Below are 14,067 nucleotides of genomic sequence, written 5' to 3'. Positions count from 1 at the left end.
GTGCTTTGAACTTAGCTCTTCGAAAGGCCTTTTGGAAAGGGGGTGCTAAAAGATGTTATCTTTCAATTTATAAGCCTATTATATAGTTTCTCTCTCTGGATTACAACTAACATAAAAACCTAGAGAAAAAAAAAAAGAATATTTTTTAAATCAGAAAAAATTAGGCCAACTAAGTTAATTACTGGTGGCACTCTCTATGCAGCTCTGTTCCACATTCACTCTTCTCGCACCCATTCTCCTTCATTTCTCTCTCCAAGCCTCTGGCCTTGCAGTGGAATCTGCAGGCCTGAATGCCTCCAGGAGTACTTTGAAGTTACTGAACCCAGACACAGAACTTACCTGGGAAAACTGCAGCTAACAGTTTGCTAACACAAGTTGGAGGTTCTTTCTTATCTTTAAATCCCCATCACCAAATTTAGTGTCTAGTACACAGCAGCCACCTAATCTAACTTTTCCAAATAATTTACTACACCAGTGACTGTCACCAGTTATTTCTTTTTAGAAATATAAAATTTCAGGTCTCACCCAACCTACTGAATCAGAGACTCTGGCAGTGGATCCCAGCTCTGTTTTAAAAGGCCCTGGTGAGATCCTGATGCACACTCAAGGTTGCGAAGCACTGTATTAAATATGCCAGGGAATCGCCTTTCTGTTCATTACTGCTGAGCGAGCAAACAAACAGAAAGTGCAGATTTTCTCAGCTGTCACCACTTACAAATGCTTGCACCCACATGATGCTGCCAACACTTCACTTCTGTCTCCAGCCTGCATACAAGACATACAGAATCATACACAAAACATCAATTCAAAAAGGTGGCCCAAAAGCTAGCAGGAACAGCGTTATCATACAAAAGTGTGCACTTTTGTAATTTAAAAAAAAAAGGCATTAAACAGAACATAGGCAACTTTCTCTTAAGTGGCTAAAATTTATCATTCAAGGTAACTGGATATAAATGCTAGACTTGATGAGGAGTGGCTAACATTAAGAAATGTCAGAGAACTGGAATACATGACCCATATTTAAGTGGTCCAGGCATTTCAATTCCCTAGATTTTCTGGGGCAGCCTCACTGTCACACTCTTTGTCCCAATGTTGTCATGCTACAGTTCTGATTTTTGGTTCAAAAAAATATGGTCACCAGAAGACCACCACCACCACCTGCTTAAAACCAGGAGAGTATTACTTTTCTTAAGTTGAGAATTTTGAGGGAATTTTACCAGAAAGAATTCCCAACTTCAGCTCCTCATTCCCTCAAAGTCTAATAAGTCTTATATTAAAATGTGTAATTTAGCCTCCTTGACTACTAGCCCTTTTCATGGGGATGAGAATAGATCAGTGCATGTGACATGTTTTGCCCAGTTAACTAAGCTAGGAACATTAGTTAATTGGCACTTTCAGCTTTAATTCTTCTTTCGCAAGCATCTAAGATGGGGCCAGCCCTATATTCTGCTATTCTGGTAGAGTAGCCAACACTGCAGTCTGTAGGACTGAAATGATTTACGCGTTTGTACCTTGTTAGAGGGTCATTTGTTCAGAGAACTCTGGAAAAGGAAAGCCAGCCTTAAATTGAATGCCACCATGCTGGGAGCTGAAAAACCACAAACTTAGTTCCTCGCCCTCCGGGAGCTAGTCGGCTCCCTAACGCACCAAACCTAACAACTTCTACACACAACACAGAGCACAGAAAAGTGATGGTTACTCACTTTGAACAGTCAGCACTGTCCCCTGCTCCTCGCTCGGCCGGACACACTCCCTCCGCCTCCCGGAACTCCACAGCGAAGCAAGCCTCCCCCTGGCACCTTTCAGCCTCCTCCCAGCACCTCCGACCAAGTGTCCCCGGGAGCCGGGCGCGGGTCCCAAGCGAGGCCGGAACCCGACGGCTGCCCAAGTCTCCGCGTCCCAGGGCCCCCGAATACCTCCCGGCGCCCCGCGCCCCGCCGCCTCCTCGGATCACCTCGGCCCCCTCCTCACTCCACACCCGCTGTCTCGGTCCAGCGGCCCGCGGGCCCCAGCACCTCTTTCCCCGGCAAACCCGGAACCGGGCGCCGGCCTCCACCCAGGGGCGGGCTCAGGCCCAGGTCGGACCGCCGAGTCTCGGACCGTCCGGGCGGCCCCAAGACTCGCGCCCGGGCGCAGGAGGGCAGCACAGGGAGGCCTAGCCCAGGGGCCCGCTCCTCCAGCCAGAGCAGTCCCGGACTCACCTTCGTACTGCAGGTCCACCAGGACCAGCAGGAAGGGGAACACCGAGCCCAGCCGGCTAGTCACAGAGCCGGGGGCCACCATGTCCGAAGGCGCGGGCGGGGAGGGGCAGCAAGGGTGCGGGACCCACCAGCCCCGCCGGCGCTCAGACAGCAGCTGCGCGCGCCCGCCCGCCGTCAGCTCTAGCTCAGGCCTAAGCCGCGGCGGGCGCCCTGTGGAGGGAAGCAGCGGTGGGCGGGGCCCGGGCGACGCTACGCCCCGAACGCCGCCGCCGTCCAATCGCTCTCTTCCAAGCCTCTTTCCTACTGGGCTCGCCAGGGTCGTGGTTCTCGCTGATAGGCTGCGGAGGCCGACGCCCCGCCCCGCTCCTGATAGGGTAACGTGGAAGCTCGAGACGAGGCTGCGTCCGCTGCTCGCGGAGCTGTCAGGGAGCTGCAAACAGTCGCGGTCGGAGGGAGGGAGGCGGCCGGGGAGGCTGTGTGGCGCTAGACGAGTCCGCATGCGCAGGCCACGAAAGCCCTTCTGAGTCGGTTGCTGCGCGTCGGGTTAGCGAGCAGGAGGTGAGCGCTCCGAGGTTTCCTGGCGTGCCGCCGCGCCCGTAATGAGAAGGCTGAACCTGGTCCCTGGAAGTCTGCGGGGAGCCTTAAAGCGTCTAGGATGGAGTCCCGGAAAGGACCCGGGAACTGGACGAATCGCAGAGCCGCCGTTCCCGGCCGAGCGGCTCAGAGGAGTACGAACGGAAGGGTGCGCGGGAAATGGCCTGGAGAATCTGGAGCCCAGAGAGTGGTGGGGTGAGCTGATGGAGGCTGAAGCATTTCAGGGGCAACCAGAGAGAAGCACACTAGGGACAGGTACGTGAGAAAGGCTTGGAAGCTTGGGAATCCCCTCCCCCGACTGTCCAGCGGAACGGCGTGTCCAGAAAAGAGCAATTCTGGAAGATTCTGCAAAGAAGAAGAAACCTGGGGGGCCAGCACCTCGGAGAGGCGTTGAGAGCACAGACAACATCAACCGTAGGGGAAAAAAAGAGACTGGTTAGGACGGATTTTGCACCTTGTGCGCGTCAAAGGAAACTCAACAAGAGATGTGAACTTGAACAAAATTAAGTTCACGTTACTCAACTTGACATTAAGTTTGCTATCGGCCATTTGCTCTGGCTTCCGCAACGCAACCCAACACGCGCAATATATACCAGTGATGTTTTACATGGGGTTAAAACAGTAATGCTTTTTCTGTGTTAAGCACTGTCAAGTCCAAACTTCCTACTTTACCAGTGTATGTATGCGTATTTGCTACCTTGGTGCTACTCCACACTTCCAAAGAACTCGTGAATTTATAAATAGCATAGTGAAGATTCTTGATTTCCTGAAGATGCAGAAAGGGAACTATTCTAAACGGAAATAATGCATTTGCTACCTTGGTCTTACTCCACACTTCCGAAGAACTCGTGAATTAGAAATAGCATAGTGAAAATCCTTGATTTCCTGAAGATGCAGAGAGGGAACTATTCTAAGGGGAAATAATGTAAAGGAAACAGTTTTGGGGGGGAAAAAAAAAACAACTAGAGTGCCCTGATTGGTTGTGGTGGAGAGCAGTATGATAAAATGTGAAGAGCAGAGAATTCAGCTCCAAGAAATGTAATTCTGCACCATGACTATTACCTAAGTCATCTTCATCTGTAATATGGGTATGATCCTGATAGACTCAAAAAGGCTTCTTGTAAATTATGAAGTGTTACACAAATGGTACTCGTCTTTCTAACAAGAGCAGAATATGAAATTATTTTGGAAATCCCTTGAGGTTTAGGTTTATGTGAGTGGTTCTTTTGTTGGTTTTTGTTTTTTGTTTTTTGTTTGGTTTGCCCTTGTCTTTATTGACATAAGGTGGTGGTAGTTAAAAAACAGCAGATGAATTCAGTGTCCACCAATAGTGATGACATCGTTCAAACAATACTGGTGTCAGGCAGCCAACAAAATTCTGAACCTAGTGAGGGAAAAGTTTTATAAACAGATGATGCTAGACCATGAATCATCACCAGATGCTGCCAGTGATTCTGGTCTCAAGGAAAAAGAGTTAAAAAAGTTCTAAGGATGAAAATTTTAAATGACTAAGGAGATGGTAGACTTTGTGTTAGAGAAAATAGAAATAACAAGGTTCTTCAATGTTGAGTGATTTTTTTTATTCATTGGTCAAATTACAAAGCTGAATCTGAAGTCTTAAAACTAAGCTGTACAAAGTATCCCATAAAGAGAATTTCACAAGAAAAAGGGAACAATTCTTTAGACAGCAGTAAGTGTACAACACTAAAATTATCAATAAAAACAAAGTAATCCAGTGATTGTAGGAAGTTATAAATAACTTAGTTTATCATCACTTACTTATGCAATCCGGCTTAAAATTAAGAGCACACTCTACTCAATTGATAATACCTATTATAATAGTGAAAGATTTAAAACAATGGTAAAATATTTAAATTAAGGTGGTGTGAGTAAAATTGTAATATTTCCAGAATATTTCACCTGGCTTTAGTGTATCCTTAGAGGTGGATGTATATCAATAGGCGTTCCTCAGGGGTGGAGGGAGTTCATCGCCCATATCAATGGGAAATTACCTGGGCAACTGAGGGCTTATCTGAACATGAGAGGTTAAGGGGAGGGCTGGTTGGCTTCTGCTGGAGCAGGAGAGAGAAACAGCCCTGGACTTCAGTTTGTAAGCAATAAATGTGTTTTAAACTTTATTTCTCCCTTCAACTGATTTCAGTTTTAGGGGTTTTTTGCCCCAGGATTTCCTCTCCCTGGACTTGTGGTATATCCAAAACCAGAAATATTATATAATTTCTAATATATAAAAATGTTATATCTACATTTGTTGGCCAGAAAAAATAATGTTGGTAGAAAGTGGTAGGCAGAACTAGTAGCAGTAGTGGCAGAATCTACAATACATTTTGGAGGTAAACAAGATAAATTTTGCTGATGGACTAGTGATGAGAAATTTATGTTCAGAGGCAAGTATGATACTTATAAATATCTTTTTTTTCACCAAGTTAAAAACAAAATAGCAGCCCTACAATCAATATAAAGCAGTACAGTATACATCCTTCTACACTTACCTTCAAGAACTTGTGCTTTCATTTCTATAAAATGAGTTCCTAAAAGTGAGGTCATTTTGTCAAGAAATGCACACATCTAAAATTTTAAGATTATTGTCAGATTATTTTTTTAAGGGTAATTTATATTTTTAACAGCTTTTATGGACAAATAACAATGAGATGAAAGCTGACAGAAGTCAGGAAAGATGTACAAGAAAAAAAAAAGCTATCACATCAGTGAAAGCCAAATTGGAAAGAAAAATCGTGTCAAAAGCCTAGTAAGAGACATAGAGTATAAGAATGAGAAAAATAAGCAAAATTAAGTAAAATGTTTAAAAGCATTTAAATGTGAGTTATGGCTATATGAGTGTGTGAACTTGGTGATAATTCAATGAGCTACTTATGATTTGTATAGTTTTTTATGTATGTTATACTTCAATAAAAATGTTTTTAAATTAAGATTGGCAGAAAAAATTGATGTGGATGACAGGCAAACAATATCCTACTATACACACATTTCAGTCTCCAGAGGAGAAAATGAGAGTAAGGGAAGAAAACACGTGTATCGATGTGTTACAAAAATTTCCAAGAATAAAAGAGGAATCTGTATATTAAAAGAACACTGTACCAGGAAGAATTGTCTCAAAACAAATACTCTTGAGACATATCCAGGTAAAATTACTGAATTTTAAAAAAAGAAATTAGACTATGGGCAGCCAGACAAAAAGGTCAAGTCATTTATAAGAAGAAATTAATTTAGATTGGGTCAGTCATTTATAAACATGAAATGCTATAAGACAATTGAGAAAACTTAAGAATAAAGGCCACAAATCAGCAGTTTTTAATATGCAAGAACACCACAATATTATTCCTATGAGTAATTCTTGAAGAAATTTTTTTCTGGACTCATAGTTCAATATATTTGCCTGTAAGAAAAATGGTCTCATAGGGCTTCACTTACGAGTAGATGCCTTTCTCCTTGGGACCCCCTTTGTCACAATCCTAAGATTCTAGTCCTACGCAGATCTGGTTGGTTTCATCACTGTCAGGGACCCAGTGATGATAGCTGGCTGATACAATTATTTAAATTTCATTAAAAAAGAAATGTGTTTACACAAATACTTATTTTTCCTAACTTTTTATTTTTACATAATTTTACACGTAAATGTTACAAGGATAGTCTCCCCTTCCTCTGTGCAGTTACCTGGGTTGAGGAGGATTGTGGGAACTACAGCACCCACCTTCAACCACAAGGAGATGGGCACGTCCAAGGTTACAGAGAGCTGGGAGAAGCTCAGATGCCTGAAAACTTCATGCAGCCATCATACAGACCCACACTGCCTCCTTCTGGACTTCCTTTAAATGACACAAATTTATCCTATTTTTTAAAGTTATGAAGATGGTACAAAAAAATATCCTCACATATCCTTCATCCAGAGTCCCCAATTTGCCACATGTGCTTTATCTTTCTTTCTTTCCTGATCTATTTGAAAGTTGCAGGCATCATGCCCTGTATCCCTAAATACTTCACTATGTATTTCTTAAAAACAGAAACACCTTTACTAAAACAATACAACTGTCAACATTGGGAAAATAACGTTGATAACAATATGCAATCATTTTGGCATCAGACTTTATTAAAAGTTTGCAATTTGCCCCAATAGTGTCCTTAATTTAAAATGAAAATCCCCAATCATGACTTGAAATCACTTGCCAAGCTTCTTAAATTCCCTTTATTTGTAACAATTCCTCAGTCTTTGTCTTTCATGACTTTTAACACTTCGGATGAATATAGGTTGATTATTTTATAGAATGTCCCTTACTTTGGGCTTGCAAATCACTTACTGCAATTTTTTTTGTACTTGATCTTCCACTATACAGGAACATTTCCCTGTTCTTAATGACCTTAAAATGATATCTTAACACTTTGGGATACATTTAATTGTTAGATCCTTTTAGTTCAGCAAGCATGGAATGCCTTCTCAGTGGACCCACTTCCATATCCTACCAGTGGTCCAGGCAAATTTTGTCTTGCTCTAAGCTATTTCTGGCATTCCTCAGGGGGTTTGCTTTTGCCTGTTTTGTTTTTATCAGTTGTCCCTCTGATACTCTATTAGATCTATTACTGTTATCTCTGTGATTTATCTCAATGGGCAATCCAATATTTCTTATATGTCTTGGCTCAAGAATAAACAAATTGTTCACTCAATTCAGTCAGTCAGTTATTTCTTCACTAAAAAAAAATGGAATATGTTACAAAGGCTCCTTCCTGAAGGCAAAGGGGGAAAGGAAAACACTTCCCCAAAAAGAAAGAAAATACATAAACCATGCTAAAATATTTTGAGCATTCTCCTCTTTCTTATGTAACTAGTCTAGCTATAGGTTGGTTTGGATGATGGAAGTTATCCATCAAAAGACCATAGTCCCTTCTCTTTGCCATTGGTGCTCTCTGGGTGAGTTGCCACATCAAACTGTTCATATTTTATTCTCAAGTTGGCACCACACAAAATTTAACCCTTCGTAGATCCCTGGTTTTTCCCATCCCTGATCTACCTTATAGTTCTGTAGTAGGTTATTATTGTTCCTCATTATTTGCTCCACTGTAAAAGGATTCACATTCCTGTCAGTAGCTTAATGCCTTTCACTGACTTGCTCTGAGAGAAGTATACTTCCCAGCCCTAATACTTCAGGTTTGATCATGTAGTTTGCTTTGGTTAATTGAATGTGGATAGAAGTGATGCACCTCCCAGCAGAGACTTGAGAGCCAACGTCTGATGATTATCTGTCAAAAGAAAATTATGTCCTAGATAAGGGCTGCTGCTTTTGTCTGGGGTCCCATGAGGAGGCCACATGGAGCAAAGCTACAGTAGACATACATACAACTGATGTAGAACAACCAAAAGACCTTTCTATCATAAATATGATATTCTGAGTATTGTCTGTTAACTTCAGCATAATGTGGTGAAATTTCTGCTTGCCAGCTCATCTGGCATTACTAGACTATATATTGGTTCCTGAAAGCTATTTTGCCTATTTGGGATAAAGACTTGGTGTGTATGCTAGAGAAAGAGAAAGAGATCTGAGGCTGACTTTCTAAGATATCAGGGCCAAGGAACAGAACTAGTTCTTAAACCCTGCCTACCTTTACCCTTCCAAGTAAAGGTAACATTAGAAGGCAAGGGAGGAGGAAAAACTGAAGAAGGCATATATCCCTAAAAAGATGGGGATTTTCCTATCAAAGTGTTTGGTTTTCTATCCTTTCTAAACATAGATGGCTGTTTTGTCTTATGGAGTAGACTAGGATCTTAGAATCTGGATGAAGGAAGCTGATATCCCAGAATTTGCATGGAGAATCTACAAATGATGAGAAAGTACCTCCCTGAGAGAGGGAAATCTGGATTACTCAGAGGGATAGAAAGGTACTATCTTTCATTTCGTCTTATCTGTATCTTCAAATCCTGGATCTTCAGGAGAGAGACCTTTTAAGAAAAGTGGGGAATCTTTCCCAAATGCAAGATCATAGAGTGGGTGGTCAAGGGGAGAGGTGATGCTGTTACTGTTCCACCCGGAATATCTCACTCCCCTCTCCAGGCAGTTCTGTTGGGTACTGAACCACTCACTGGATGGTATCTCCATCCCAGCCCCCTTTTGTTACCACGACCCTAGGGCCACATCACATACATGGCCCAAGCAACGTCCATCTCCTTCTCTTTGTCAGGAATTAGAATCTTGAGCATAATTTCAAAAGGCTGAAGGTAGGTGAGGCTGAATTATCTCTGTGGCACTGAGGTTGTCCCAAGTAACAGAACCCTGGAGCTCAACCGATTACTTTCACAAAGTCTGGTTGTTTGATTTCTCCTTTGATAATGTGAGTTATCCAATATCCTGCCAGTAACCCTACCCATTTACATTAACAAATCAGTTGCTGTTGTTGACAAGCAAAGAATCTTAACTGATAGGGAAATTGGTCCCAGAGAGTGGGCACCCTGGGGAAATGTGGGGTGTTCAGAATTAGTTGTTTGGCTAATACAAGGCAAAACAATCTGAGGTTGCCCTTAACATACCCTGAAACAGTTTTTTCACTAAGTTCTTTCACTCTGGAAGCTAAGTAGTTGTTGCCACTGGTTTAAAGGACTGAAGAATGCTGGACAGCTAGGCATGATGATTGTTTTTCACCCAACGTATAACTTAAACAGAATAAGATCAAATCTCAAAGTTTTACCTCTTCTTTTGTTCTTTTTGTGATTTTCCAGTTCTTTCTGTGACTTTGACAAAAAAAAAATCAGTTCCTATCTACAGCTGTTGATATACAGAGTCAGACTCAGAAACTGATTTCGTGATTTGGGTTCACAAGTCTTTCTAAGTCTTTCATATGAAGGTTGGAGAACTGATCAGAAGATAGTGGATCCTGGCAAGTGGAAGTGGCAACATTTAAGAGGATCTGTTAGACTGAGTACAGTGGTTCTCAAAATGGGGTCCCCAGACCAGTGACATGAGCTTCACCTGGGAATTTGTTAGAATGCAAATTTTCTGGCCTCACCCAAGGTCTACTAATCAGATATTCTAGGGTTTGGGCACAGTTATCTGTGGTTTAGCAAGTCCTCCAAGGGACTCTGATGAAAGTTTGAGTGCACTTGACATAAAAGATCTGAAGTCTTCAAACCACCCTGAAATAACTCCTCACTCTGCCCTCTTTGGCTGAGGAAGCCATGCTACCTTTGCATATGAAAACAATTTCCCTCTCAGAAAGCCAACTTCCACTGTTGCTGTGGCAACCAGAATATAAATTCCACATGCCTTTGGGATGTGGGTGGTGGGTAAGGCAATTCCAAGTATTGGTACAGGAGAATTAGAAATCTAGAAGTTGTAGGGATTTGCAGTTTACATCCTCCCCTAAAAAAAAAAATAGGAGAACATTTGTGGGAATCAATTTTGAGGTTAGATCAAGGAGCATGGTCCTGCTGTGGGGAAATATGTTCCCCTACCCTTCAAGGCTCTTCTGGTCTAAAAATCAACTTGACAGTAGACCGATTAACAGGAGAAAAAACAGTTTTATTACATGCACACAGAGGCCCAATAATGAAATTGAGATCCAAAGAAATGCCCAAGGCAGTTACTGTTTATACATTTTAGACAGAGACAATAAATCTGTGAGGAATTGACAGGGCAAAGAAAACTTACATTTGGGAGCTTCAGTTAGCAAGGAATTCTAAACAGCATTTAGCTGAGATAGCAAATTAGTAAAAAGTAATGTCGACTGAAATCATCACAACTGTTTAAGAAAGATAGTTCATTCATAGTCTTACTGAGGGCTATGGCCCGAGAGGAACTGTCAGCATATTCTGATAAACTTGCTCTAAAGCCCCTTCATTTGGAGACATCTTAAATACTTTTTCTTCAGAAGGGCTTACATGCAGAAAGGGATTAGCATTTATCAATACAACAAGCAGTGTGGCATGGATACATCTAGTTACTGTCCTAAAGGGTCATGTTATACACATTCCAATGGCATCTATGGGTGTGAGAGGAGTCAAGGATAATGGTCTCATTAGTTGGATTAATTCATTTTCCTTTGGGGATGGAGAGGGCATATGTAACATTAATTAATTAATACTGACCAGAAAATTCCTGATCAACTATGTTTCTTGGAGAAGTTGAAACTGCAAGTAGGTTCAGGTTTAAGCTCCAGTTTGATGACTTGACCCAGCAGATATGACACCATGTCTTTGTTTTTAGTAGGAACAAGATTTGTTTATGCAGCTTTCTTGGCTCTGAATTCCCTATCTCTGAGGATAAGGATGTCTCTTTAACCTCCTGATACAGGAAGGGTATCTTTCACATGGGAAATTTATTTCCTGGTTTCAGGGGGAGACAGGGGAGGGTCCTATGATCCTTCTTGCACTGTTTATTTCTCCAGTCACTTTAATTCAAAGTCATCAATATGCCAGTGCTGGGTTTGGGGGTAGCCTGCCCTTGTTCCCCACAGTCCCTATTTTGTATCAAGCCAAATGTATGGATATGGGCACTTCCCAAAGATTGTGTATTCAGTATGCAACAAGTTGGAAGAAAAACTGTTCAGTGTACATGTGCACTGAACTTTGTCCCACAACAAATCACATCCCAAAAGTCAGAAATCCCTTAACTAGTGTAAGGGAAGGAATCCAGAGACATCAGAAAAGGGGATAAAGGATTAGATAGATTACACTTACCTAGTCCAAGCACCTCCTCATCACATCTTTGACACAAACTTTTATTTTAGTAATAAAATTACTGACTGATAAGGTATATCAGTATGGCTTTATTGTAGAAAGTTAAAGCCACTCTAGGTAGTTTAAGTAGTAGGGTTATTGGGCGCAATTATGTGCTTGCAAAATCATTGGAAGATCTAAAGGAGCATGGGGTGGGGAGGGGCAGGATTGGAACTGCTGAGTTCAGAGGTTTGATCCTCTGATTAAAACACACACACACACACACACACACACACACACACACAACTGTTGTTTCCAACAGCCACTTGACACTGTTAAAAATTGGGACAAGACATCCTGATTTCAGCTGCTGCCTTTACTCAGCTGCTGCTCTGATCCACATGACCTTGCTTGCCAGCAAAACAGCAGCAGGAGAATAGCTTCCGTCTCACTTCTGTCTTTCACAGTGTTCAAGAGTGCTTCTAATCGGCAGGAACCACTTTGCTTCCAGAATGTGATCTGGAAAAAAGTCTGGAAAGCAAGGTGGTTAGCTTTCTAATCTCTGCAGAGCAGGAAGACACATGAGGCATGAAGTTACAGTGAAGTGATTCTTTGTCCACCTCCTGAGAGAAGTGACAGCTTCTATACCAGAAAAAACCCTGTGTAGGCTTGGAATGATGGCGGCAAGAGCTGCTATGGAAATGGACGTCCAACTCTGAAGGAGGATGAGAGGAGCTCAAGATGCCTGTGGCCACACTGAAGTTGTTAACCATCAGAGGTAACCCAGCTTACCTAGCAGCTTACCTACCTACCCTAGCAGGTCGTTCCATGGTTGTGGCAATCAGATTCCAACAGAGTCGGAACCACATGATACCTGGTTATGATAAATTAATCAGGGCTCCAAAGTGAGGCATTTCATCAAACCACAATTTCTTATCTGACTTATATGACCCTCTCCCACACCCACTGAAAATGCCAGGACTGAGTCACCTTTCTTGAAAATTAGGTTTGAGTTTGGGGTGGGTTTTTTGTGTTATTTATTAACATCTATCTTCCAGACCTGAGTCAGTTCAAGGCAACACGTTAATGGTTCCATTGAAATGTTAGTTGAGACTGCCACCAGGCCATTTCACCATACTTAGGCCACGAGGGGACAAAGAAAGGGGGCTTATTGTACTGGTTGCTTTGGTGGTTTCAAAATATGGCCTCAAAATCTTTGATGCTTCTACCCTTCAAAAGGTAAACCTAATTCTCCTCCCCTTGGGTATGGGTAAAATTTATTGACTCCCTTCTAATGAATAAATTTCCCTCTAATCCCTATTTTCACTGTATCCCACACATTTTGGTAGGTTGTGTTTTTATTTAGTTGCAAATATTTAAAAATCACTCTTGAGATTTCTTCGTTGACCCATGTATTATATATCAGTGTGTTAGTTTCCAAATATTTTGGAATTTCTCCAGCAGTCTTTCTGCTATTGATTTCTAGTTTAATTCTATGGTCTGAGAATATATTTTGTAGGATTTCTATTCTTTTACCTATGTTAAGGTGTGTTTGATGGCCCAGAATGCGATCTAGCTTCCTGAATGTTCCATGCAAATTTTAGAAGAATGTATATTCTCCTGTTGATGGAGTAGTCTACAAAAGCCAATTAGATCTGGTTGAATGGTAGTGCTATTTGGGTCAACTGTGTCCCTCCTGATCTATCAATTGTTAAAAGAGGGATTTTAAGTCTCCAACTCTAACAGTGGGTTTGTCTATTTCTCCTTACAGTTTTATCTGTTTTTGCCTCATGTATTTTGACACTGTTCTTATGTATGTGCACGTTAAGGTTTGTTATGTCTTCTTGTAACATTGAACCCTTCATCAGTATGCAGTACCCCTCTTAATCCATAATCATTTTCCTTGTTCTGAGGTCTTTGTCTGAAACTAACATAGTTGCTCCAGATTTCTATTGATCAGTTTTAGCATGGTATATCTTTTTTCATCCCTTTACTTTTAACCTATCTAAGTCCTTATATTTGAAATTTCTTATAGATAACATATTGTTGGGTCTTGTGTACATGTTTTTTAATCCACTCTAACAATCTCTATCTTTTAATCAGTTTTTCTAGACCATTCACATTTAAAATGATTGTTGACATATTTGGGTTTGTATCTCCCACATTTGCTATTGCTTTTTATTCATCGCACTTTTGTTTCTTTTCTCCCCCCTTTTCTGCCTTCTCTGCATTTTATATCGTATCATTCCACTTACTCCTCTCTTAGCATATTCTTTCCTTAATTTTTTATTAAGAATTAATTTAAAATTTTAAACTTATTAAAAATGAAGTTTAAAAAAAACTTCTCTTTTTAATTTTTTTAATGATGGTCCTAGAGTTTACAATATGCATTTACAACTGCCTTTCAGCAGCAGCACATTTTAAGTTAGTCAAAGGAAGGTGAGGCTGCAAAGCCAGGTTTGAATTTAGAATTCTTGGACTTTCAGCTAAGCGTTCAGGCAGCAACTCTTCTCTTCTTACCTGGCACCATCTCGGCCAGTGAGGGGCCTTATGTACATAGTGAATATCCTCCAAGCCATATGTCTACGCTTTTTA

General features: G+C 41.5%; 1 protein-coding gene across 1 annotated transcript in view; it reads right to left on the bottom strand.

Moving 5' to 3' along the window:
- DNAJC3 (DnaJ heat shock protein family (Hsp40) member C3) overlaps positions 1 to 2,430 on the bottom strand; it is a 37,175-nt gene extending 34,745 nt beyond the window's left edge. The window contains exon 1 of the mRNA XM_036893645.2: positions 2,202 to 2,430. Coding sequence (XP_036749540.1) covers positions 2,202 to 2,283 — 82 coding nt within the window. The 5' untranslated portion in view covers positions 2,284 to 2,430. The remainder of the gene's footprint in view (positions 1 to 2,201) is intronic.
- Between the last annotated feature and the right edge of the window lie 11,637 nt (positions 2,431 to 14,067).

Source organism: Manis pentadactyla, chromosome 17 (assembly GCF_030020395.1).
Source record: "Manis pentadactyla isolate mManPen7 chromosome 17, mManPen7.hap1, whole genome shotgun sequence".
Lineage (NCBI taxonomy): Eukaryota > Metazoa > Chordata > Mammalia > Pholidota > Manidae > Manis > Manis pentadactyla.
The sequence above is the reverse complement of the archived record's forward strand: the minus strand, read 5'-3'. Positions and strand labels throughout refer to the sequence as shown.